This window comes from Corythoichthys intestinalis, chromosome 4 (genome assembly GCF_030265065.1).
Source record: "Corythoichthys intestinalis isolate RoL2023-P3 chromosome 4, ASM3026506v1, whole genome shotgun sequence".
Taxonomy (NCBI): Eukaryota; Metazoa; Chordata; class Actinopteri; order Syngnathiformes; family Syngnathidae; genus Corythoichthys; species Corythoichthys intestinalis.
This window is the reverse complement of record NC_080398.1, coordinates 13,303,538-13,330,208: the sequence shown is the minus strand read 5'-3', so window position 1 is coordinate 13,330,208 and position 26,671 is coordinate 13,303,538. Positions and strand designations below refer to the sequence as shown.

Genomic DNA, 26,671 nt, shown 5'->3' with positions numbered 1-26,671 from the left:
GGGTGCCCACTAGAAACTATCTGGTGCACACCAGAAACAATCTGATGCCCACCAGATAGTATGTGGTGCGCACTAGAAGCTATCTGGTGTGCCCCAGAAACAATGTGGTGCCCACCAGATACTATGTGGTGCACACTAGAAACTATCTGGTGCGCACCAGAAACAACCTGGTACCCATGAGAAAACTGTTGGTCGTTCCGAGACAATGTAATGCTGACGATGTGCAAATAATGTTGTAATATCGTGGATTTACTCATCAAGCAGTAAATTTTACTGCTTGCAATATTAAGTTCAGTAAAGTCAATTTTACTGCTTGTGAACTGAACTTAATATTGCAAGCAGTAAAATTGACTTAATAAAAGTAATTGCAAATTGTTACAATGATTTTATCAAGTAAATCCACCAGTTATTGCTGGTGTCCGATGCGCGCCTGCAGTTTGTGGCCTATAATAGGGAACTACCTGGTGCACACCAGATGGTTTCTAGTGCGCACCACATATTGTACTATTTGGTGCCCAACAGATGGATTAAATTTTTATTTTATTTGTGTTGATATCCCTTTAGGGGCTCCGTAATGTTATATTCAGAGGTGTCAAACTCATTTTTCTAACAGACTACATAATAGTTACGGTTTAGCTTTGACGGCCATCATAACTGTGAACCTATACAATACAATATATGACAAATGTTGGTATGGTCTAATAACGTGGTTGCTAAAACTGGACCCAGTTATAACCTAATGTAGTATTTGTAACAAAAAAAAAAAAAAAACTTTCAATAGTTTAATGTTTATAAAAGTGATAAGGGGATGTTCAATTATTTGATGCCGCTGCTCATGGAGACTCATATATGGCTAAGTTAGGTGCCTGTTTTGGTTTTAAGTCGGTTGCAGCTTTGGTTTTGAAAATATTTGAATTTGAAGTTTTTGAAAATAGGCCACCTACGAATCAGCCCCGTTTCCCATGTCATGTCAATGGGTTATGAGGTCTATGGGTCTGCAGTAAGTTTCAAAGTAGGGTTGTTCCGATCATGTTTTTTTGCTCCCGATCCGATCCCGATCGTTTTAGTTTGAGTATCTGCCGATCCCAATATTTCCCGATCCGATTGCTTTTTTTGCTCCCGATTCAATTCCAATCATTCCCGATAAATTTTCCCGATCATATACATTTTGGCAATGCATTAAGAAAAAAATGAATAAAACTTGGACGAATATATACATTCAACATACAGTACGTAAGTACTGTATTTGTTTATTATGACAATAAATCCTCAAGATGGCATTTACATTATTAACATTCTTTCTGTGAGAGGGATCCACGGATAGAAAGACTTGTGACTTTGTATATTGTGACTAAATATTGCCATCTAGTGTATTTGTTATTGTTGTTATTTCAGTAAGTGATACTATAGCCATGCCCAAATGCATGATGGGAAGTGGAACCATGACTGTGCGTAGTGCTACCAATTGATATATCTTCTCTGCGTTGGGAAATAACATAAGGTGTTAAGAAAAAGATGAATTGCTACCTTGCTTTCCCACATTGCTTCCCATGATATTTCTAATCGTAGGGAGTGTAAGGCTTTAGCCAATTAAAAAAAGGCTCCAAAGGCTGCCAAAATTCTACTCATTTTACGCTGCCTATTATCTCTCTATATAGGTAAAATGGCGCCATTACAGATTGAGCGCGACAATGGGTGAGTGGGTCGTGCAGCGCATGCATTAATTGCGTTAAATATTTTAACATGATACATTTAAAAAAAAAATTAATTACCGCCGTTATCGGGATAAATTTGATAACCCTACCTTAAGCCTAAACTAAAGCCTCTGGATGAGTGTAACATATTATGTCTGTAACGTTAAATACAATTAGAAAACGATTTAATTAAAAAATATATACATATTAAAAAAAGGCATGGCCGATATTTTTTTTTGCCGATTCCGATAGTTTGAAAATGACGTGATCGGACCAGATCGATCGGCATCCCGATCGATCGGGACATCTCTATTTCAAAGCATCACACACCTGGAATTTCATCTGTTCGGCCTTCTGCGGATCGACGGCCACGATATGCTGATAGTGCCTGAGCGTGTGTCTTCGGTCTTTCTGTTCGGCGGCCATGTATCGCTTCAGAGCCTGTAGCACACGGTCCGGCTACAAGAATGGTAGGAATGTAAAACCAGTCATTTTGTGACAGAGCACTCTCTATAGGACCTTTATATCTTACCTGTGGCTCATCGGACTCGACTGCAGACAGGTAGCTCTCCAGGGCCAAGCGGCGGTTGTTGTTGAGAATGGACTCCACTCTGGCCAAGTGTGTCTCCACCAGCCTCTGCCTCTCGCCCGCCACTTGTTCCTCTAGCGTTTGCAGCACAGACTGGAAGTGCTGCAGACAGATGACGACCAGATATAACAGAAGTCATGCAGGACGTTCCACCAATCTACAACCTGGCATGTTCAAAGACGATCTCACCTCATTTAGGGCTTGCTGCTCTGACTTTGGCAGATTCTTCGACTTTGACCCCTTATCTGCCGCGGCCCACTCCTTCATGATCTTTGAAATGGCAACATTTTATATCAGAAAACAGACACATATTTATATATTTTTAACCATTTTTACTACATAGAGTATACATAGTCATAGACAGCTTGCTTACAATATTGAGGGGAAAGAGGTTGATAATATAAATAAAACTAGGATGGACTACTTTGCTATCGAACAATATGCAACATTTCAGTGTGATATGAAAGGTTGTCCAACTGGAGTCACGAAATGCATTGCCGCAAAATGTTGTAGAATGTAGAATAAATGTGATAATGAAGTAAAAAAAAAACAACCTTGCAGTTCAGGAAGCTGTCAGCTGATTTGGAAAACAGATAGACTGTAAAATACTGTCGATAAATGCAAATGTGGTCATCTGTGTTGCGATAACAACTTTCATCAAAACGGCAGTACAAAACTATAATAGCCAGTCTGTATGCAAATTGTTTTTGTACGTATAAAATCAGCTTCACTCAAGTACTTGAGTTTTAGCATTTGTAAATAGGGAGCAGCTACAGCTATTTATAGTCTCTCTCTTGTGGGTTACCAGATAATTGCCTGAGACATCAACTGGCACGGTAATTAAAGTGTTGCATTAGTGGTTCACAAACCAATGAACAGTAGAAAATTCCAACTCTGGGAGTAAGCAGCACATCTAGCTCACAGTTGTGAGATTTTTGGTTTGAATTTTGCATTTTGTCCCAGTGCGTGTGTGGGCAAAATACAGTTTAAAACCAGGATTGGCTGCCAGCAAAATGCATTTACCGTATTTTTCAGACTATAAGTCACACGTTGGTGCTTTGCAGGCCAAGCCAAACTGAATTTAGTGTGATTTATAGTCCCCAAAATATGTTAATCAAATTGTCCAGCTAGTCCAGATGATTGTCTAGAAGCAAATAATTAGCCTGCTCTCCACTCTGTGAAATTCACCTCATTGATGCACCTCATTCGCCGCTCCTCCAGGTCTGTTTTGGCACGCAGGAAGTTGGCATGCTCCGTGTCATCCGCTGGCTTCTCAAAATAGACGTCCATGCCATCTGTGGGCCGAGTTGTTGTCACTGTAGTTGAGAAAACGGACAACTGATTTCACATTGGCTGGCTTTAAAGGCAACCACGGATAGAGAGACTTGTAGTTCTTAAAAGATAAACGATATATTAAATTGAATTAAATTGTCGATAGTTTACAAAACCCGCAGCATAAGCAAAATTAGCAGGAAAGACGGGATGAGACGAGACCAGAGCTGGACAAAATCAGTGTTCTGCCAAAATGTGCTACACCGGCGGAACGTTCTTCAAGACACCAATTTGACATTTAAAGTTATACCGTGTGCTTTCAGCTTATTTTGGTTAGATGCATACAAACAGAACATACTAAAGATGCCTTAAGAAAATACTGTATTGGTCCGAATATAAGGCGGCGTTTTTTTGCATTGAAATGAGACTGAAAAAAAGGGGGTCGTCTTATAGTTGCGGTCTAGACATTATACCCATTCACAACACTAGATGGTGCCAGATTTCACTGACGCGATGTTCTGTCATGACAGATCTCAGCTACTCTCAAGTTTAACCAGTTTGCATTATTTCATTGGAATGTTTTTCCTTATTCAGATTTGTTTCCACACTACAGTTACAATTAGACTTCACTTTGATGGTTATTGCAGTTATTGCAATTTTCTTGTTTTAACACAATATATTGGTTTATTTACATTTCAAAAACCAGAAGCCATTCATTTACGAATGTGATTGCACTTTAGTTTACATTTTTAAATGTTCAGATGTTAAGATTTGAATGAGGCAAAATAACATGCTTTTTCTCTCAAATATATTGTTAGAATCATTTGTTTCGGATGTACTGTAATTATTTTCTTAATAAAAAATAATTTGGTGTTCAAAAAGTCTTTTTTCAAACTTGAGTCTTGACAAAGAGGGGGTCGTCTTATAATCAGGGCCGTCTTATATTCGGGCCAATACGGTACTTAAACGTAGTAATATCAAATAAGGGTGGTTCAAATACGCTACTTAAATACGCTAATGTGGTCAACAGATCAACAATCTGCTTTAAAGCTACCCACAAGAAAACACAATGCTTAAAAGTATGAGAGGGAAACACATGCATAAAGTATTTTGAAGCAATGAAAAGGTAATAAAAGACTCAATAAAAACACAATAGCAAGTACCGTATTTTTCGGACTATAAGTCGCACCTGAGTATAAGTCGCACCAGCCATAAAATGCCCAATGAAGAGGAAAAAAACATATATAAGTCGCACTGGAGTATAAGTCGCATTTTTGGGGGAAATTTACTTGATAAAATCCAGCACATAGAACAGATATTTCATCTTGAAAGGCAATTTAAAATAAAAATACAATATAGAACAACATGCTGAATAAGTGCATAGTAATGTTACATGATGCATGAACAACAAAATGCGAACGTGGCCAGTATGTTAACGTAACATAGCTATTAAGAGTTATTCAGATAACTATAGCATAAAGAACATGCTAACAAGTTTAGCAAACCATCAGTGTCACTCCAAAACACCAAAATAACATGTGAAATGATATCATAATGTGTTAATAATTTCACACATAAGTCGCTCCTGAGTATAAGTCGCACCCCCAGCCAAACTATGAAAAAAACAGTGACTTATAGTCCGAAAAATACGGTACTCGCCACATAAAATACGGCCCCCTCTGCAGGTCAAAACACTAAATATTATCGATTTTTAAATCAATGGCAATATTTTATGTGTTTCTAATAACATATTTTAGTAAAAGAGAACAATTGTGTCTTATTCGAGCCAACAAGTCTTTGGAGGTTCCCTTTAAAAGTTGAAAATTACAAAGCATGTAGAAATTATTCACACTTCCTGTCCAGTCCAATGAATGTACGGAATTAGACGGTAGACAGAGCTCATGGTTATTGAAACAAGTAGATTACCACTGTCTTCCTTCATCACAGGTGGCGAGGTTGTGGCTTTGTAGCTTTTTACATCGTAGGATGAGTCCAGATAGTCAGACATCTGGTAGGTACCAGAGTCGATGGGGTATTCGTACTTCTCGGAGTTTCTCACTGCAACGGGCTCCTCCTCATCCTCCTCATCCATCGCCTCCTCATCGACCTCGTCTTCATCTTCCTCTTCCTCCTCATCTTCTTCCACCACTTCGTCATCGTCATCCTCCATGTCCGCCTCGTACACGTCTGTGTCAGAGGTGGGGGTCGGGGTGGGTTCTGTCACTTTGACACTATCGGAAAAAAAAGGGGGTGATCAAATATCTTGGCATGCGTGGTCAAGCTGAATCTGTTAGCGGTGCCTTACGCAGAATTAAAAATTCCGCTATTATGTGACGTCTGGTGGCCAGCAAGCAGTTCTCTTTCCTCCAAGTCTGCCTTACTGCTTGAGCTGCTTCGACCTGGGCAGCAAACATACTCCACCCCGCGGAAATTTTCTCCGCAAGGCAAAAGCATTCCATAGCTGTGAAGCTCCAGATTTTCTACAGTACAGGCCTTTAGGAGAAAAAATAATGTTGGTTTCAATGGTTTACCCATACATATTAGTGTTGCACCAATACTATCTTTTGGCTTCCGATACCAATAACGATACCCTGCTACGTGCTATCGGCCGTTGCCGATACTGTAGCAATACCACATTTTGTGAAAAAAAAAAAAATATATGGTGGGAAACACTCAGGTGACTTGAAGTTCTGCTCTGAGACCCCCAATTTGGCCAAATTTTAAATTTGTCCTACATGCATGTGTGATACATCATTGGAAAGCTTAAAATCTCAATTTTCTGGGGGAAGAAAAATTTTGAACAGGGGGGCATTTAAAAAAAAAATTAAACCCCTAAAACCTAACTCGAGGTGAGAGCATGAGAGAGCATAATTAAAGACACCATGATTTTAAGGAGATATTATCACGTACTTACCTTGTTTTAATCCAAAAACTATGTGTAGCATGTCTCACCGAATCTTTTTTTTTTTGGATCGATTATTTATCATCTAAAATTCTGGGAAAAATTTTTTTTCATTGTGACGTAATTTATTTAAGTTTAAAATATGCGAGTAAACACTTTTTGTTTCTTTTTTAAACTAAATATCTTCTTTATATGGCTGGGTTGAAACAAAAGCGGTTGTCCGGTCTCTGTAAACGGGGGTCTCCAGGGTAATATAACAAGGGTCACAATGCAGAAATCGCAGACATCAAGAAGTGGTCGAGATTTTCTTTTTCAAATATTTACCCTTTTAGACTTTTTTTTTTTTCTTTGTTTGGATCGATTATTTATCATCTAAAATATTGGGGAAATTTTTTTTTCATTGTGACTTAATTTGTTTTTAAACTAAATATCTTCTTTTTATGGCTGTGTTGAAACAAAAGCGGTTGCACGGTTTCCGTAAACGGGGGTCTCCAGTGTAAAATGGACAAATCAAAAACAGTTCGGGGACATAATGCGCCATGAAACTGCTATGGCAGCATTTAAACATATTGTTCTATCAAACACAACAGTTCTTTTGGCTTAAAATACGGCGGTTTATTTTAAAGAGGGGTGCAAAAGCATAAAACTGTTTTTTCAGCCTTGTCTGTGGTTTCTGCCATATATTTAATTAATTTAAATTTAACTATAAGCAGTTGTATTGTCCTAAGTGGCTAATCTCGCACGGCCTGAGCTGTTACACAAAACGTCATTTGTTCCAAGAAAGTGGGACAAGGTCCTCTTCACCTGTGATTACTTGATCAGGTCATCTTGACCAGAGTGGCTAGTGCAAATATTTCCTGTTATGAACAACTCCACATGGTTCCTGTTATTACCAAGCAACACCAAGTGTTCAGGTGGTCTCCGTCATATTGCTTTCATGTGCTTGCTTGTTGTACCTATATAGTCCTTGACTTGATTAAAGCTCAGGAGGCTTGTCGATATATCTGCAAATGTGTCAGTGTGCTTTGTCTACCCCACAACACTATTATGGTTTGGTCAGATACTGCTTAGCTAATTGTCTGTCATTGACTGGGCTAGACTTTCAATCCATTTGAAATGGAAGGGCTGGCAGCTTCAAAAGGATTGGACGTCTACTAGTGATAAACTAATTGTTGAGAAGGTGCAGCTTGGCCAAAGGAACAACAAAATTTATCTTATACCTCAATAAACGTTTATTCCCTGCCACCTTCCCACTTCAAACGGAAAGGATGACTATTAGTGATAAACTCATTGAAATTCTTGTTATAAGAGTGATTGGATGCCACATGATTGGATATCTAAAATCATCGTGGGTAGGGCGACAAGTGTTTGGAAACTAGATCTCGAAAAATACAGTATATCACAAAAGTGAGTACACCCTTCACATTTCTGCAGATATTTAAGTATATCTTTTAATGGGACAACACTGAAAAAATGACACTTTGGCACAATGAAAAGTAGTCTGTGTGCAGCTTATATAATAGAGTTCATTTATTTTCCCCTCAAAATATAGCCATTCATAGCTAAACCCCTGGCAACAAAAGTGGGTACACCCCTTAGTGAAAGTTGTCGATATTAACATACAACATGTCAACTGTTAATATTTTGTGTGGCCACTACTAATATCCAGAACTGCCTTTACTCTCCTGGGCATGGAGTTGACCAGAGCTTCACAGGTTGCCACTGGAATGCTTTTCCACTCCTCCATGATGATGTTGCGGAGCTGCCGGATATTTGAGACTTTGCGCATCTCCATCTTTCACTTGAGGATACCCCAAATATGTTCTATTGAGTCTGCAGACATGCTTGGCCAGTCCATCACCTTTACCCTCAGCCTCTTCAGTAAAGCAGTGGTCATCTTGGAGGTGTGTTTGGGGTCATTGTCAAGCTGGAACACTGCCCTGCGACCCAGTTTCTGGAGGGAGGGGATCATGCTCTGCTGCAGTATTTCACAGTACATGTCAGAGTTTATGTTTCCCTCCAGGGAATGTAACTCTCCAACACCTGCAGCACTCTTGCAGTCCTAGACCATGACATTCCCACCACCATGCTTGACTTTAGGCATGACACACTTATCTTTGTACTCCTCACCTGGTCGCCGCCACACATGCTTGAGACCATCGGAACAAAACAAATTAATCGTCTCATCAGACAATAGGACATAGTTCCAGTAATCCATGTGCTTTGTTGACAAGTCTTCAGCAAACAGTTTGCGGGCTTTCTTGTGTACCGTCTTCACAAGAGGCTTTCTCCTGGGGTGACGCCCATGCACACCAATTTAATGTAGAGTGCGGCTTATGGTCATTTCAATTATTATTATTATTAGTACAATTTGTTTTATTTTTATTTTTATTCATGATTAAATGCGATTTTTATGTATAATTTTATTTCCTATTTCGATTGTCTTTGTGTTTTACGTTCTATTGATTTAAATGTGATTTTTACGGTCTTCATGTGATGTAAAGCACTTTGAATTGCCTTGTGTTGAATTGTGCTATATAAATAAATTTGCCTTGCCTTGCCTATGGTCTGAGCACTAACAGGCTGACCCCCCCACCTCTTCAATCTCTGCAGCACTGCTGACAGCACTCCTGCGACGATCTTTCAAAGAAGGCATTTGGATGTGACGCTCAGCATGTGCGCTCAGCTTCTTTGGACGACCAACCCGAGGCCTGTTCTGAGTGGACCCTGCTCTTTTAAAACACTGAATGATCTTAGCCACTGTGCTGCAGCTCAGTTTCAGGGTGTTGGCAATCTTCTTGTAACCTTGGCCATCTTCATATAGTGCAACAATACGCCTTTTAAGATCCTCAGAGAGTTCTTTGCCATGTGGTTGCCATGTTGGAACTTTCACTGACCAGCATGAGAGAGTGTGAGAGCTGCACTACAAATTTGAACACATCTACTCCCTATGCACACCTGGACCTAGTAACGCTAACGAGTCCCATGATATTTTGGAGGAAAAATAACAAGCAGTACTCAATTTGGACATTTAGGGATGTAATTTCTAAGGGGTGTACTCACTTTTGCTGCCGGGGGTTTAGATTTTAATGGCTACATTTTGAGGGGAAAATAAAGTAACTCCATTATATAAGCTGCACACAGACTACTTTTCATTGTGTCAAAGTGTCATTTTGTCAGTGTTGTCCCATGAAAGGATATACTTAAATATCTGCAGAAATGCGAGGGGTGTACTCACTTTTGTGACACATTGTACATCCAGCACACCATCGGCTCGTTATTTCTTAATGCTCCCCCATACCGATGATGTCGTTTTAGTGCCGTACCAGTACTGATACCAATACTAGTATCGGTGCAACACGAATCCTTATTATATTATATAACAGAAGAAGAAATTCAGATGAACAGCCATCATAGCTCACCTCCTTTGCAATGTTGTGCCAATACACATAGCTCTCGCAGGCATCCATCTTCTCCTGGTGGAGGAAGCGGCACCGGTCTGGAACCAGCAAAGCCTCGCTCACATACTCGCCCTCTGCACCAACACGAAATAACACAGAGAGGTCAGTGTGAGATTAAGTCCTTCAGTTTCTCCCATGTATGCAGGTGTGACTTCACACGGGTAAACTGGGACACACACCTACAGCTGATTTTGCTTAATTAACAGATCAGACATCACCTAGAATAAGTAACTTTCATGTGAAAGACGGTTAATCGAAAATACTTATGTAAGTATGCATATCTCAAAGTTCTTGCACTTTTGATAACGGGAAAAAGTTACACCGGCCACAAACGTGGTGACATCATAGCCACATTTAAATTTTTTAAAAAAAATGTATCTGTTTACATATTATTTTTTCCATTTTCAGAAGTCGAAGACATTTTCCCTTTGCATACCTTATACAGTATACATTGAGTAACAGTCTTTCACATTCAGGCCATTGATAAAATGTGTTGTCTGTCACTTTAAGAAAGTGAAGGAAAAATGGCTCTAATTTAAGGGTTCTTATCTCTCAGGATGTGGTCATCAGTGCTTCAGAAAAATCTTAGCCCTTGTCGATTCAGTCTCTATCAAACAGTTCATGATCGGAAATAAATAGTAGCAACTCATGTCTTCACCTTTGTAGAGTAGCTACAAGTGTAATCCATCAACCAGTGTCATATTCCATCCAATCATCTCTCCATCAGCATCGTGAGGTTTAGGTCATTTGTCTTATTTGCTTCACACAGTCAACCTCACTCCACTACAAATGTAAGTAATGCTTATAGGTGATTTGCATTACAGTACCGTCGCCTGTTTGGTTCTTACCTAGACAGCGATAGGGCACCACTATGAAAGGGTGTGCCTGGCAGTGGCTCCAGCCTTTCTTACACCAGTAAGGGATGTTCACAGGACTTTTTGCCTCCTCTACGTGGGAGATGGAAAGCGCTGGGTACATCTGGTCGTGCAGGTCCATGCAGAGATAGAAGAAAAGTGGATGGGCAGAGCAAAGGGGAAAGAGACAAGAGGAGGGAATGGGACATTTGGTCAGAAGTCAGGTTCAAGGAGGCGGGTCAAATAATGGAGGTCGGGTATATGAAGAGACTGCATGAGGGAAAGACTCATGCATGTTTGTAACACCATGCAAGGCCATTGTCGAATGTCTCATTAAAAATGTTTACAATATTATCAATTGACTTAAAGTATATAATGTGGTACCTCTACATAATTCGTTCCAGGACCTGGTTTGTAAGTCCCAATTGGCTAGGTTCATACTACAGGTCTTAATGCACGAATCCGATTTTTTCGTGTTTTTCCGACTCGAGTCAGGCATTAGCTTGACGGTCTGAACGGGACAAGTCGCATAGAAGTGGACCATTTCAAATCCGATCTGAGTCACTTTCGTATGTGGTTCAAATCCGATCTGGGGCACATTTTTTCACAACGTGACTGGCGGTCTGAACTGTCAAGACTCCCAAATCGGAATTCATGCAGCAATTATGTCAGCAAAGAGCAAGAGGCACAGAGGACGGCGGCATGTAGGTATTAGAGCCTAGCTTGAACTCTGCTTTTAAGCACGAAGTGGGCAAAGACAAGAATAAGCCTTACAATTTTCGATTTTCATTCTGTGCGCCGAATGAGCAATATTTAATTATTGCACACATGGCCGAGTCGGGGCAAATTGACGCACCCATGTCATTTCACGCACACATGTCAAGGCTCATGTGTGTGCGTGTATGCGTTCTATCAGTCCATATAAACTTTGAATACAAGACTAAACGGGGATTATTAATGTCTGTTATTTGTGTCCTCTTTTTGGAAATCAAAATATGATCACTCTGGAATGACATACATCATGTGACTCGTTACAGGAGTGCTGTCAGCATTGCTGCAGAGATTGAAAAGACATTTAGGGATGTACGTAGTTTCTAAGGGGTGTACTCACTTTTATTGCCAGGGGTTTATATTAGGGCTGTCAAACGATTAAAATTTTTAATCGAGTTAATTACAGCTTAAAAATTAATTAATCGTAATTAATCTCAATTAATCGCAATTCAAACCGTCTATAAAATATGCCATATTTTTCTGTAAATTATATATATATTCTGTAAAATAAATTGTTGGAATGGAAAGATAAGACACAAGATGGATATATACATTCAACATACTGTACATAAGGACTGTAGTGGGCATTTCACTCTACTGTAATTTAAATCTGTCTATGCTGTCCTCACTCCGAAGCGTCTACTCTTTCCAAAGCTAGACAGCTAGTGAACGACGCCTTAATAATTAGACTTCTTCCTTTTTCATCTGATTTATTAATAAAATGGCCTCAAACCATTGTCCTCTTTAGACCGTCGTAAAACTACAAAATGAAAGTACACAAGCATTGTATTAGCAACAACGTTAGCTTAGCACGCTATACAGATTTACTAAACATAAACAAAAAGCGTCTCGTACAAAAAATATAACATTTCGCTTACTAACATAATATGTACGTTCTTTACAACAACCATACTTACGGACAAATCTTGTCCAAGGATCATATAAGCACAACATTATCAGCCCGAGACGTCGTGCATACGAACTGGTAAGAAAACAATAAACTATGTCGCAAAGCGACCACAAGAGTTCGCTGTTGGACAGCATAAAAAGCCTTGCTGTAAAACTTACCAAAAGGCAGAATACTTTCTGAGCGGGACATGTGCGTTAATTGCTTCAAATATTTTAACGTGATTAATTAAAAAAATTAATTACCGCGCGTTAACGCGATAATTTTGACAGCCCTAGTTTATATAATTGGCTATATTTTGAGTTATTTTGAGGGGAAAATAAATCAACTATATTATATAAGCTGTACACAGACTACTTTTCATTGTGTCAAAGTGTCATTTTGTTATCCCATGAAAAGATATACTTGAATATCTGCAGAAATGCGAGGGGTGTACTCACTTTTATGAATAACTTTATGACAGTTTCACACAATCCATTGTAATCCTCTCCCTAACTGATTTTTATACTAATTAATCTTTCTTTCTTATCTTTTTCAATAAGTTTGGCAAGGTTATTTTAACCTTATTTTGCGTTTTTAATATTATTTTAATGAGTTTTACACGTTTATTTACATGTATGCGAATGGACTACAATCAAACACAATCAACTGTATTCGTCTAATCAATTATAAATATATGTAGATATTTTTGGTCTTCTTTATTGTATTCTCTTTCTTTTTAACCTAAAGGGTTAGTGTTAGTTTGAGGGGGAAAAATGCACCAGCACATTGAGCAAGTCTTAACATAATAAAAATAATTAACTCAACAATGGTTGGGGCTATTATATCCTTACAACAAATGGGAAAAATGAAAATGACCATTAAACTGAATGTATTACTGTATATAATGCAAATAAAGTTGCTTAAAAGTTGATGGGGACAATTTGAGCATCCCGAAAAGTTGGCAGTGTTATGTCCCTACTTGCTTGGGACCCAATGTTGATTTCTCCAACAAGAAAATCCGCTGTGCGTCTATCTTGCAGGAAAACAATGAAATTGCGACAATCATCGTATTTCTATGTCGAGACAAATGACGAGTCAAATTTTACGTCGGATGTCGAAAGGATCGTATGTCGATGCGATTGTATGTCCAGGTAGCACTGTATATCAGCTCATTTGAATAACTGGGAAAACCTCAGACTTTTGACCGGGGGTCTCCAAACCGGTCCTCATGGACCACTGGTTTTTGTTCCAAGCGATCGAGCACAGACAGTTTAACCAATGAGGTTTGTGCTAAACTGAACTGATTAAATTTGTAAGACACAAGATTGGTGCAAAGGTGTCATCTTGTTTTGTTGGAATGAAAACCTGCACACATTGCGACTCTATATGGAATAGTTTGGCGATGTGTGCTTTAGAATAAGAGGTTCACCTAAAGACAGTGGTGGGCAAACTATTCCAAATAGGGCCACAGTAGGTGCGGGTTTCCATTCCAACCCATCAAGAGGAAAACTTTTCACCAATCTGGTGTTTTTAAGCGCAATCAGTTGATTGCAGTCAGGTTTTTTATTGTTGCAGCAGAAACTTCATTGGTTGAACTGTCTGTGCTGAATCAGTTGGAACAAAGGACCCACTACTGTCCTGGAGGACCGGTTTGCCCACCCCTACCCTAGATCTAGTCGGCTGATATGAACACAATACATTTTAGTTCTACATATCCATACTATAACCGCCAGATGGCGCTTGGTTGCCTTTTCCTCATAATTGGTATGATTTTAAGAATGGAATATGATTGTTTTGTACGATGTCACATGTAAATGAATGATTATTCAAGATACATAATAAGTGATGAATAATTTAATAAATCACCATGATAATAAACTAAAAATAAATAATCCCCATTCCAAAAACTGTATTTAAACACACTATAGAGCTAAAAGGGTCATGATGCAGAATTGTTATATATCCAATCATTCATTCATTTTATGTAACACTTATTCTCATGAGGGTCATGGGGGTGCTCGAGTCTATCCCTGCCAACAACGGGCAGTGAGCAGGATACACCCTGAATTGGTTGCCAGCCAATTGCTGGGGACAAGGACAAAAACCAATCACATACACACTCATACCTATGGACAATTTGGCGTGTTCAATCAGCCTACTGTGCATGTTTTTGGCACGGGGAAAACATGCAAACTCCAGAGAGGAAAGCCGGAGCCCAGCTTTGAAACCCTGATCTCAGAACTGTGAGGCGGACGTGCTAACCACTCTTCACCATGCATCCAGAATTGTTATTATTGTTATCAATATTTTTACACCGTTCATGTAATTTTCCACCGATCCAAAATGTTTCTGTCACATGATCCTACCTCCTGACAGTAGGAGAGAATTTCACTGGGATCTTTGAAGCAGTCCTTGCGCCCTTGAGGGTCCGGTTCCCACTGGCCCGTCTGTGGGTTCATATGTAACAGTTGACGCCCACAGAACATTGCAATCTGCGGCTCCGCCACTTGGGTGCCAGGCCCGTTAACCTCAGTCACAGACAAGGCCTGCAGAAGAAGGGAGGGATGGATACAAAGAAGACGATGAGTCGATACAAACCCAGTGACAGATAATAGTGAAGCTGATCTAGGGAGAAGTAGGCTTTACAGATAATTGGTAAATGCACTTTAGCAATAAACCCGGAGAAGTGTGGCACTGACCGAGAGTGAGATATCAAAACGGAAAAGTTAAGCTAATGCACAAGAGAATTGAGCTTTAAAAGGATATCGACAGAATTCAAAGCAAGGCGAGATCTATTGATAGCTCTGTTTAAAAAAAGAACCCACAGCCAGTGACAAGTAAGAGCCAATAAGAAGCCCAGTTTATTGCTGCATTTGCCGGGATCACTGAAGGGTGAGGCATGCAGGATGTAAATATATACGATTTAATAAACATACAGTGTATAAATTATAGTTTCCCCTGAAAGCAGGCATATCCCCTTTGATGGCAGCCTTCTTGGATGTTGTTATTGATCGTGGAATATGTTGCCTCCACTCAGGGTGGACCCGGGGGACCACGCACCGAGGAGCAAACAGCCGCTCGCTCGGGCTGGGCGTCAGGTGTTAAATTGAGCTCATTGACCGATGAGCTACTTCACTACATTAAAAACACTGCACACACCAAGATGAGATACGCCAATAATCAGCCCAAACAAGGACTCCAAATACATTTTTCATAGACATGTTTTTGGGGTGATTCACTGTGTTACCAAGAACAATTGCCTCTTCATTTTGCTTTGCAATGTGCTAAGCAGAACTGAAGAGGATTTATTAGAGCAGAGCCTGAACATTGAGTCAATTTTTGAACGATCCGTTGCAGAAAAAGGCCCCTTTGTACAGCAGCAATCTTTTCATGTCTGAGAAGGACTGAAAGATGGAGAAAAAGATGCCACAGAGGCTAGAAGCTCTGCTGAGCCAATTAGAAGAGAGTTGCCTCGAGGAAGAAAGTAACAAGAAAAAAAATATGAGAGTGATGCTTGATCAAAGAGCGGTGCTGGCTGGGCCGGCTGCAGCTCAACTGTTTGAAGTCCTAATTAAAATTCAAAGTCATCATTTTACATTACTTCCTATGAGGAAAATAAATTAAATATGAACAAATAGGAGCTTTACAGGTGTCCCGGTACATATTGCGGTCAACCAATTTGAGCATTTTCCCCTTCCGCTTGTAGTCAGCAAAAAACAGATTATTGCATGTCTCTAAAAGGTTATCCTGTGATGTGTGGTTTGTTAAAATTTCCCTTCTCTGATTTACAAAAAATGCTTGAGGCCGACAATTGCAAGAGTTAAACCTATTCAATATTTACCAGGGCAAATATTTCTGTAATGTTATATGAAAGGGCACCTAATGAGGAATTGACTTGATGCTTGCGCTGTTAACAGAATAAAGGAGAAAATAGATATGTTACGTGTTTGTATAACTGTCCTCCCAGGTCATTTAATAAAGTAGAAAATATACTAGTGTATTAAGAGAACAGTTTGCAACCCCAATATTTGGTACCGTTTAAGTAACAGTTGCTTGCTATGACATTCATCTCCAGTACACAACACATTGGAGAGGAATCATATGTTGGGTCTCTCGCATTTACGAAAATTAAAAAATAGATGTCCCGTCTCGTTATGTGGACCCTACTTGAGAGGTAGCCCTTTATCACTGCAGGCTAAAAGCCAGTCAAGTTGATGCTCATATTGTCTTTGAATCATTCATCTTCCATTCTGCTTTCCTCACGAAGGTCGCGAGGGTGCTGGACCCTATCCCAGCTAACTATGGGCAGTAGGCAGGATACACACTGAATTAGTTGCTAGCCAAGCACAGAATATATTTATTATTTTTTATAATACTTTTACAGTGATCCCTCACAGAATTTATTATTTTGATATAAGACTATTAAAGTGATCCCTCGCTGATGTTTTGAGTTTGATCTTGCCAGAGTCACAAGCTTCTAAAGAGCTGCACGCGTCAATCATCGTTTAACTTGTTAACTCATTCACTCCCACCCATTTTCACCGGAGCAAGGCCCTTCGCTCCCAGCCATTTTACTGGATTTTGACTGATTTTTCAAGGCCCACAGAAAATTCTGTTCTATTGCTATATAAACATGGAACCCACCAAAAGAAAGATTAGACTCTCTTCTTTCGGCAGAAAAAAAGTAAGATCATATATTTTTCCATTCTTTATAAATCAGCATTAGAAAATAGCTTAGTTTGAGCAATTTTCCAATTTCTAATGAAGAAACGGGGAACTTGAGCTTTTTGTCAAGCATACATTTCAAACATAACTTTGACCTAAACACAGCTATTTTTTGCTTTAGTTACATCCCAAACATCTGAATAATGTTTTTCCTTTTACAAAATAACAGAAGCAACAAGACAAATAGAGCAATTTATTTAACATAACTAACTGAAAGATGATGCTATTGTGGCTGCGACAGCCGGTTAAACTTTTCCCTCATCGTTGCCTGCCTCAAAAAGATGAATTTTTTTGAGTCTCTGCGGGCTCTGCTCGCGAGCAGCATGGATTCAACGGCATCTAGTGGTCCCGGTCGTTCTGCTCAGTCGTCCAGCGCCTGGCATCCCGGGCATCCTACCGTTTTTTTCTGCTCGGCCGTCCGCCACCTGACATCCAATCGGTCGTCTTCCGACGGCGCCCTGGCTATGCGGCTTGGCCGTCGTTGCATTGAATAGGGTTGCGGGTCTTACAAAATGCACTACTGCCCTCCAGTGGCCAGTTTTATTGCTTTAAAATGGATTTTCAGCTTTGTGCTTTGGAGCTAAATTGAATCACGACCCAGAGATGACTTTTTTTGAAAAAAAAAAAAAAATGTAAAAGACGTATAAATACGTCTTTGGGTCACTGAAACAAAAATAGAACATATTTATACGTTTTTGGGAGCAAATGAGTTAAACAGTTGCTGTGGCAACTCATTGTATGTAAGTGGGAGGATTTGAGTAGACTCACTCAATGAAGTGTTGCGAGTGCTTCCTTTGAACTGACAGGCTCTGTGTGCGTATGCGCGGGTGGGGAGATAAGTCAACGTGCGCTGGAATAATTGTGTGTGTGTGGGGCAACGTTCTAGGCAGCTGGACGTGTTGTGTTTGCGGCAACAAATGCCAGATGTTAAAAGTGATCCTGAGCAGTTTGTAATTTCCACATGTCACTCCAGGAGTCACAGCCAAGGGAGGTAACAGAAGCATTTAATAAAGCCAAGCATTTTTCTACTACAGTACTTTTTGTATGAAAATAATTCGGAGGGACAGTAACATGTTTAAAACTTATCATTATCATTACATTTGAAGTGCTTAAAAACCTTTATTAATACATTAAAAAAAACACCTTTTGGCGTGGGGTGCGCTACTTCGCAGTTTTTCACTTATCGCGGCCGGTTCTGGTCCCCATTAACCGTGAAAAACGAGGGATCACTGTATTATTATTCTTACAGGCTGAAATAGGGGCGATGTAATTTACTCACAGCAGGGGGTGCTGAGGATTCCATTTTGGTTTTCCCCCTCCAAAAACAGCCGTTTTGGTCCAAATTTGTCATGCTCGCGCTTTTTTCTCCATACAAGGTGTGCACAATGGCACTACACACGCATGCTGGATCATTTACATACTAAAACTAGACTACTAGAAAGACAGTGTTTTATTTTTATTTCATATACAGTGTGTGTTGGAGTTTTTGTATTGGAAATAAACACATTTGAAAACTAAAAGGTCGAATCAGCCTCGGTTTAACACAACCTTTTACAACACTGAAATAAATTGCACACGAATATTCAACCGCGCTCTGCAGGGTGACAGCCCAACATCAACAAACAATAACATGGCTATAATGCAAACTATCTGAAGTTCTCCACGGTCTAAATCTGCAGCTAACGTTTCCTTGCTAGGCACAATTATGAACTATCATAATCATCTTCATTTTCGACCTCAAATTAAATTTGAGAAAATTACGCAGTTTTTGTAAAGAAAAAATCGCTAATTCGTTTTTGCGCCATGTTAACACCTCCTACGTCAACAGTTAACTTCTCCGTTCCAATAGCGCCTTAGCCAACATGATCTGGTAGCAAGCAAGGTGTCAGACAAAAAAAAAAAAAAAAAACAACAACAACTTTTTCAATACGTATATTTAAACCCCAAAATGAAATACAGTGGTACCACTACATATGAAGTTAATTCGTTCCAGGACCTTGTTTGTAAGTTGAAAATGGTTGTATGTTGAGCAGGTGTTTCCTACAAGAATACATTATAATTCCATTGATTCGTTCCACAGCCCGAAAACCTACACTAAATCCTTAATAAATACTGCTGTTGCTATTGCAAATAGCAATTACAAAGAGCAAAACAAATAAATTATGAATAAAAATTGGAATAATAATACAATAATAGCAATAATAATTATAGCTGTAATAATGTAACAAATTGGGTTGTAATGTGGCGGATGTATTTTGCGTGGTGCACCTGAACGCATTGCGTGGCAGATGACAGAGAGAGAGAGTGCAGTTGAGATTTTACTTTCTCTTTTAACGTCCAGTTGTTGCTGGCGTCAACTGCCCAGGACAGTTGGCGTCTTGTGTTGCACAACTTCTGAAATAAATGATTAAAAACCTGACGAAGCTGGTGATATCTTTGGCGATGGTACCACAATATTAATTGTGTAAAATTATAAAGACTGGCGAACGGAGGTTGTCGGAGTATTGTCAAGCAGTTCACGAACTCGCACCCCACGCTGATATTTTTTCATCATTTCCATCTTCATTTCAATTGCAAGCCTCACCTTTTTTCTTTTTCTCCCACCTGCTTGAACATTCTTGAAACTTGTGTTGATTTCTCTCACAAGAAAATCCGCCGTGCGTCCGTCTTGCGGGAAAAAAATGAAATAGCGACGCTGTCATAATTCGTCATATTTCGAGCATTTTGTCGGGTGTAGAAAGAAATAGCGAGTCAAATTTTACGTCGGATGTCCAAAACATAGTGTGTCGAAGTGATCGTATGTCGAGGTACCACTGTACGCTATTGTTTCAATATGTTTTATTTATGTATTTATTTATGTTTTATTTATAATTAACAACAACAAAAAAATACCCAACACCAGGGGGTGCTGCCGCACCCTCAGCACCCTACTTCCCACGCCACTGGGCGAAGACCTGACAAGTAGCCATTCATGCTGTTGTTGTTGTCGTCAGTACGTACACTATCATTTTTAATCTATTTCTTGATTATTTGTGGACTGATAACAATAAAATTTGGTAGAAATACATCCAGGCATGTATACACATCAATCCTCGGACTCTGATTTTTAAATTTTTTTTTGTCTCAAGGTCGATTAATTACATTAATTATTTGCTGAATCCAAATTGCTATTCCTCCATTATTTGTGGACGGATCAAATGAAATTTGGTAGGTATTCTAGGCATGTATTAACATTAATCCCTGGTGTCAGATTTTTAAATATCTCTCTCAGGGCTCATCAAATAAATTAATTAATTGCAGAAATAAAAACAGACGATGTTTTATTTTGTTTTGATTGTATTGTTTTTAGTCAGTTGTGGATTACGTCCATTGACTTGTATGCCTAAAACCATAAATTCAGCATTTTAAATGTATGTGGTATATGGCGGAAAACACAGACAAGACTGAAAAAGCAGTTTCTGCTCTTGCACCCTTCTTTAAAAGGATCCGCTGTATTTTAAGCCAAAACAACTGTTGTGTTTGACAGAACAATATGTCTATATGCCGCCATGGCAGATTCATGGCGCACTAAGCCTCCAAACTATTTTTAATTTATTCGTTTTACCCTGGAAACCCCCGTTTACAGACGTCACGCAACCGCTTTTGTTTCAACCTAGCCATAAAAAGAAGGTAAGTAATTATATTTATTATTCAAAATGTCTGTCATTTTTAACTTAGAATCATTAATTGATGTCTAACATTTAGTTTAAGAAAAAACAAAAAAAAAAACGACTTCAAAAAATTATTGACTCGCATATTTTAAACTTTTAAACAAATCACGTCACAATGAAAAATGTGGCGTCTGTAAATAAGTCACAGATATCTACCTCATAACTATGGGTTAATTGTATTTTTTTGTTGTTGTTACTGTTGCATTTTCCCCGATATGTTAGATGACAAATAATTCATCCAAACAAAGAAAAATGGAAAAATAACGTTTAAAAGGGTAAATATATGAAATAAGAATATCTCGACCACTCCTTGTTGTCTGCGATTTCTGCATCGCGACCCTTTTTATATGACCGTGTTTCACCAATAAAATCCCCCAAAAATCCGGCTGTGGCCATTCATATCTGTGTCCTGACACTCGATGATACATACTACATGGAGTTTTTGGATCAAAACAAGGTAAGTACGCGATAATATCTCGTTAAAATCATGGCGTCATTAATTCTGCTCTCACGTGCTCTCGCCTCCAGTTAGGGTTTTACTGTTTAATTTTTTTTTAAATTTAATTTTATTTTTTAAATGCCCTCCGGTTCAAAAAAATTCTTCCCCCAGAAAATTGAGATTTTAACCTTTCCAATGATGTATCACAAATGAATATTGGACAATTTAGAAAGTTGGCCAAATTGGGGGTCTCAGAGCGGAACTTCAAGTCATCTGAGTGTTTTCCGCCATATACAGATTTGTCAGATGAACATCCAAATGCTATAAAAAGCCCTCGTATGTGAGTCGACTGACTGCCTGAGGTAATGAAGGTGACTTGACGTTTGATTTTCCCTCGATATTTAAAACGAAACAGGCCACAGTTTGCCCCTAAAATGCCGCATTTTGCCTGTACATCAATGTGTCCCCCGTTATGGGTCCAAAAGTAGGTAGCTTTTGGTAGGCACATGTTTTAAAAAAATAGAGCTCTTTGAAATAATGATGAGTTCTGGCAATGGCTATTGTCAAAATTTGTGTACAGTAGGCATGTTTTGGTGCCTCCCCAGAGAATGAGTTAGAGAACGCGGACCACCCTAATACCCAGGGGTGAAAGTGGCTAGAATTTCTTGCCGGAACTCCCTGACGTGAAGGTCGCCACGGAGCCAGAAATTATATATATATATATATATATATATATATATATATATATATATATATATATATATATATATATATATTTTCTTTCTTTTTTTGGGGGGGGGGGGTCAAACCTCTTACACTACTGAAATGCAAAAAAAAAAAACTGTTTTAGCAGTTATTTCTATAACATATAAAAACTAAAACTGATTTTCAATCAAAATTGTATTTTTTCAATTATTTGCAAAATAAAAGTTAACAAAAACAGCAATAATCACAACCTCCATCGCCTAATTTTTATTTTCCCTCATTTCCTCACATACTAAATGCCAAATCTCAATTTTAACTACTTAAGAACATAGAATGTATATTAAAATTGAAGTTAAAGTAAACATTGACTTTTTAAAAAATAATTAAGATATACAATGCCTTGCAAAAGTATTCGGCCCCCTTGAACCTTGCAACCTTTCGCCACATTTCAGGCTTCAAACATAAAGATATAAAATTTGAATTTTTTGTCAAGAATCAACAACAAGTGGGACACAATCGTGAAGTGGAACAAAATGTATTGGATCATTTAAACTTTTTTAACAAATAAAAAACTGAAAAGTGGGGCGTGCAATATTATTCGGCCCCCTTGCGTTAATACTTTGTAGCGCCACCTTTTGCTCCAATTACAGCTGCAAGTCGCTTGGGGTATGTTTCTATCAGTTTTGCACATCGAGAGACTGACATTCTTGCCCATTCTTCCTTGCAAAACAGCTCGAGCTCAGTGAGGTTGGATGGAGAGTGTTTGTGAACAGCAGTCTTCAGCTCTTTCCACAGATTCTCGATTGGATTCAGGTCTGGACTTTGACTTGGCCATTCTAACACCTGGATACGTTTATTTTTGAACCATTCCATTATAGATTTGGCTTTATGTTTTGGATCATTGTCCTGTTGGAAGATAAATCTCCGTCCCAGTCTCAGGTCTTGTGCAGGTACCAACAGGTTTTCTTCCAGAATGTTCCTGTATTTGGCTGCATCCATCTTCCCGTCAATTTTAACCATCTTCTCTGTCCCTGCTGAAGAAAAGCAGGCCCAAACCATGATGCTGCCACCACCATGTTTGACAGTGGGGATGGTGTGTTCAGGGTGATGAGCTGTGTTGCTTTTATGCCAAACATATTGTTTTGCATTGTGGCCAAAAAGTTCAATTTTGGTTTCATCTGACCAGAGCACCTTCTTCCACATGTTTGGTGTGTCTCCCAGGTGGCTTGTGGCAAACTTTAAATGAGGCTTTTTATGTATATCTTTGAGAAATGGCTTTCTTCTTGCCACTCTTCCATAAAGGCCAGATTTGTGCAGTGTACGACTGATTGTTGTCCTATGGACAGACTCTCCCACCTCAGCTGTAAATCATGGGCCTCTTGGCTGCATCTCTGATCAGTTTTCTCCTTGTTTGAGAAGAAAGTTTGGAAGGACGGCCGGGTCTTGGTAGATTTGCAGTGGCCTGATGCTCCTTCCATTTCAATATGATGGCTTGCACAGTGTTCCTTGAGATGTTTAAAGCTTGGGAAATCTTTTTGTATCCAAATCCGGCTTTAAACTTCTCCACAACAGTATCTCGGACCTGCCTGGTGTGTTCCTTGGTTTTCATAATGCTCTCTGCACTTTAAACAGAACCCTGAGACTATCACAGAGCAGGTGCATTTATACGGAGACTTGATTACACACAGGTGGATTCTATTTATCATCATCGGTCATTTAGGACAAGATTGGATCATTCAGAGATCCTCACTGAACTTCTGGAGTGAGTTTGCTGCACTGAAAGTAAAGGGGCCAAATAATATTGCACGCCCCACTTTTCAGTTTTTTATTTGTTAAAAAAGTTTAAATTATCCAATAAATGTTGTTCCACTTCACGATTGTGTCCCACTTGTTGTTGATTCTTGACAAAAAAATTAAATTTCGTATCTTTATGTTTGAAGCCTGAAATGTGGTGAAAGGTTGCAAGATTCAAGGGGGCCGAATACTTTTGCAAGGCACTGTAAGTAACATACATTCAGAAAAATAAGTACAAATGACTAATATTATGCAGAGGTAAATGGAATATATTTTGAAGAGGGCGCAAACATTGATTTTTCTAAATCATACGGAAATTAGTAAGTAGCCTAACATAAATGAACAAATATAAGCCCAAAGTGCACATTAACAGCTAAGATGTTCTGAACCTCTCCATCAGAGTAAATAAAACTAAATATGATAAATAAGTCTCCTCAACTCTTTCCTTGCTTTTAAAGATTTGATCCATTTTATGTTGCATTGCCCTTTTTTTGTCATGTCAATTCAGCAACCTTTTTTTTTTTTTTTGCTGTTCCAGAAAACATGCGCATTTGAACCAATCAGAGCTAACTATCTCTGCTGATCACATGTCAGTATGTCAGCCAATTGAACAGATAAATGAGCCCAGGCGTTTTGCTTTGCTGCGTGTATTCACATATTGACGTGACTCATCCTTGTCAGACTCCGATAACTGCAGCAGCTAGGGAAACCTCCATGCCGTCCGTGGAAAAAAATAAATAATAAATATTGGTGGAAACGGATTATGCTACACAAGCACTTTATTATGCTTGCTGTTAACACTTGTGTATGTAAATCTGATGTTGGTAGATTGTTTTCTTCTTGGAGATGAAATGCATGTGTGGCAGCTCAGCATTTTTTTTTTTTTACATAACGTTTTGACAGTTGCCGTCATATTTTTGGAATCAAAGCACCGTGTACCGGTACAGCATTCCGGCCCTGAATCTTATACCGGAACTGCGTTCCTGCCCTGAAACTTATACCGGAACTGCGTTCCTGACCGTTCTGGCCCACTTTCACCCCTGCTAATACCCCAAATTTGGTTTACAGGAAAGCAGAGAGAAAAACAAGGCGGATGTCACAGTGGTGCCCTGACCATGAAAAGTGAGTTTCAAATAGGAGCCGGTAAATTCTATGGGTTAAATCACCAGGTTACATCCAGTTCTTTTTTTTTTTTTTTTTAAATTTTTTTACAGAAAATGTCTTCCCCGCATCAGTGTAAAACAACCAAAACTCATTTATCCTTACAGGCTGTGCTCCTATAATAATTATCTGAAGCCTTCAAATTGAATTATAACAAATTGTGCCCTCTGTTGGACAACCCGCAAACTGGTTCCCTTACAGTAAACACTAGAGAGGTCAGCACATTACAGCAGACTAGCTCACCGACCTGTCCATGTGGTAGTCACATTATGAGGAGCATCCTTTTCATCAAAGGCATTGCATGATGATTGTAACTTTTTGTCAACGTCCAATAGATACGATCAACAAGGAGCCTTAGCGAAATTGCACTCTGGGTGTCATTTAGGCTAGGACATATGCTAGTGTGTGTAGAAATGACTTCTTGTGTTGAGATAAAATGAGAAGGAAAATCTCAAATTGTGTCTTCTGTTATGGATAGCTTGTTTGTCATGTGGGCCAACAATCATGCCTTCTAAAATATCTAAGCTCTACTGCCAATAAAAAATCTTTTTTGATCTTGGCTCTTGTTGCCATCTTCATATTGGCAGGAAACGTCTCTCTTGCCAGCTTTCTTAGAAGTTGCAGCTCATCAAGTCAGATTTCAGAGGCTTGGGAAGCTAAATTAGAAAGTAAAATAAGTGCATTATTGACTATGTTGGATGGCTTCAGGGCTTCGTTGCTTAAGGAATGCATTTGCTGAGGTTGCTGTCTTGCAAAGCTGCTGAGCTGACGTCTGAGTCAGTATCTCTCTTTGAGGCGGGGAAGGTCAGCGACTGCCTCGAAGAAAAAGTACTTCCGGATATTTGAGAAGATAACCTAGGCCGTTCCCCCTGGTCCAGGCGCTCTCATTTTGCTCGCTCTCCACTTGTGCACTTGCAGAAAATCAATGTGGAGTGACTGCAACGGTATCGTCACACTCCCCCTTCCAATCAATAGGAGTCCATCAGGAGCACGAGGCTGCTGACCCTCGTGACGGCAAAGCTACACAGTGCACACCAGGCTGATGTGGGGTCAGATTAGAAGTCCCTATCATGATCAACCCTGTTACCCAAGTACTGATTTTAAAATGCTCTCTTTTGTTTATTTTTCCCAGTTGGTCCCAAAGCAGCACTGCATACAGTACATGTAGATGCCTCCTGCTGGTTTGTGACCCAGTTCGCTGTTGAGTCACACGTATGTCCACATGCTGTGAGGCAAGAGCCATGCGGCGGGCAAAAACAAAATCATCACTCACCCGGAATATTCAATAACGCTCTAAAAATGTTTTGAAGTTGTAAGTGATGTCTTCATTAGCCTATTCGCACTGCAACTTTCAATCTCCAGTAAGTGTTGTTGTGAGCTAAACTGGAGACTTTTCTAACCATGCTCGCCACACTTTCTTATTTAAAAACAACTAGTGGAAAATAGAGCTTCTGTTTAGGACTGTTTTCTTTTGTAGCTGCTTGTTTTTAGAAACTGACTTCTCTCAATACAGCTTCTGTCCTTACCATCCCTCCACCATCACATATAGGGTTGCCAACTCCCTGGGGGAAAAAAAGCGAGGGGACACCTTATTTGTCAGGGGTCGACAATATAAATGGCCCGGACGTACTTTTAAAACAGTCAGGGCCACCAGAATGCTCCCACAGGCCAACAATGCGTCGATTAAAAAAAAAGAAATTCTTAC

At 39.3% G+C, this 26,671-nt stretch overlaps 1 protein-coding gene across 1 annotated transcript in view; it reads right to left on the bottom strand.

Annotated features, from left to right (window-relative positions):
* The window catches only part of aplp1 (amyloid beta (A4) precursor-like protein 1), a 77,819-nt gene that overhangs the window by 6,656 nt on the left and 44,492 nt on the right, over positions 1-26,671 (bottom strand). Inside the window, exons 2-10 of the mRNA XM_057833699.1 lie at positions 14,799-14,978; positions 10,767-10,896; positions 9,880-9,992; positions 5,861-6,048; positions 5,482-5,786; positions 3,472-3,599; positions 2,473-2,553; positions 2,227-2,385; positions 2,025-2,153 (exon numbers count right to left, since the gene is read on the bottom strand). Of these exons, the coding sequence (XP_057689682.1) occupies positions 2,025-2,153; positions 2,227-2,385; positions 2,473-2,553; positions 3,472-3,599; positions 5,482-5,786; positions 5,861-6,048; positions 9,880-9,992; positions 10,767-10,896; positions 14,799-14,978 (1,413 nt within the window). The remainder of the gene's footprint in view (positions 1-2,024; positions 2,154-2,226; positions 2,386-2,472; positions 2,554-3,471; positions 3,600-5,481; positions 5,787-5,860; positions 6,049-9,879; positions 9,993-10,766; positions 10,897-14,798; positions 14,979-26,671) is intronic.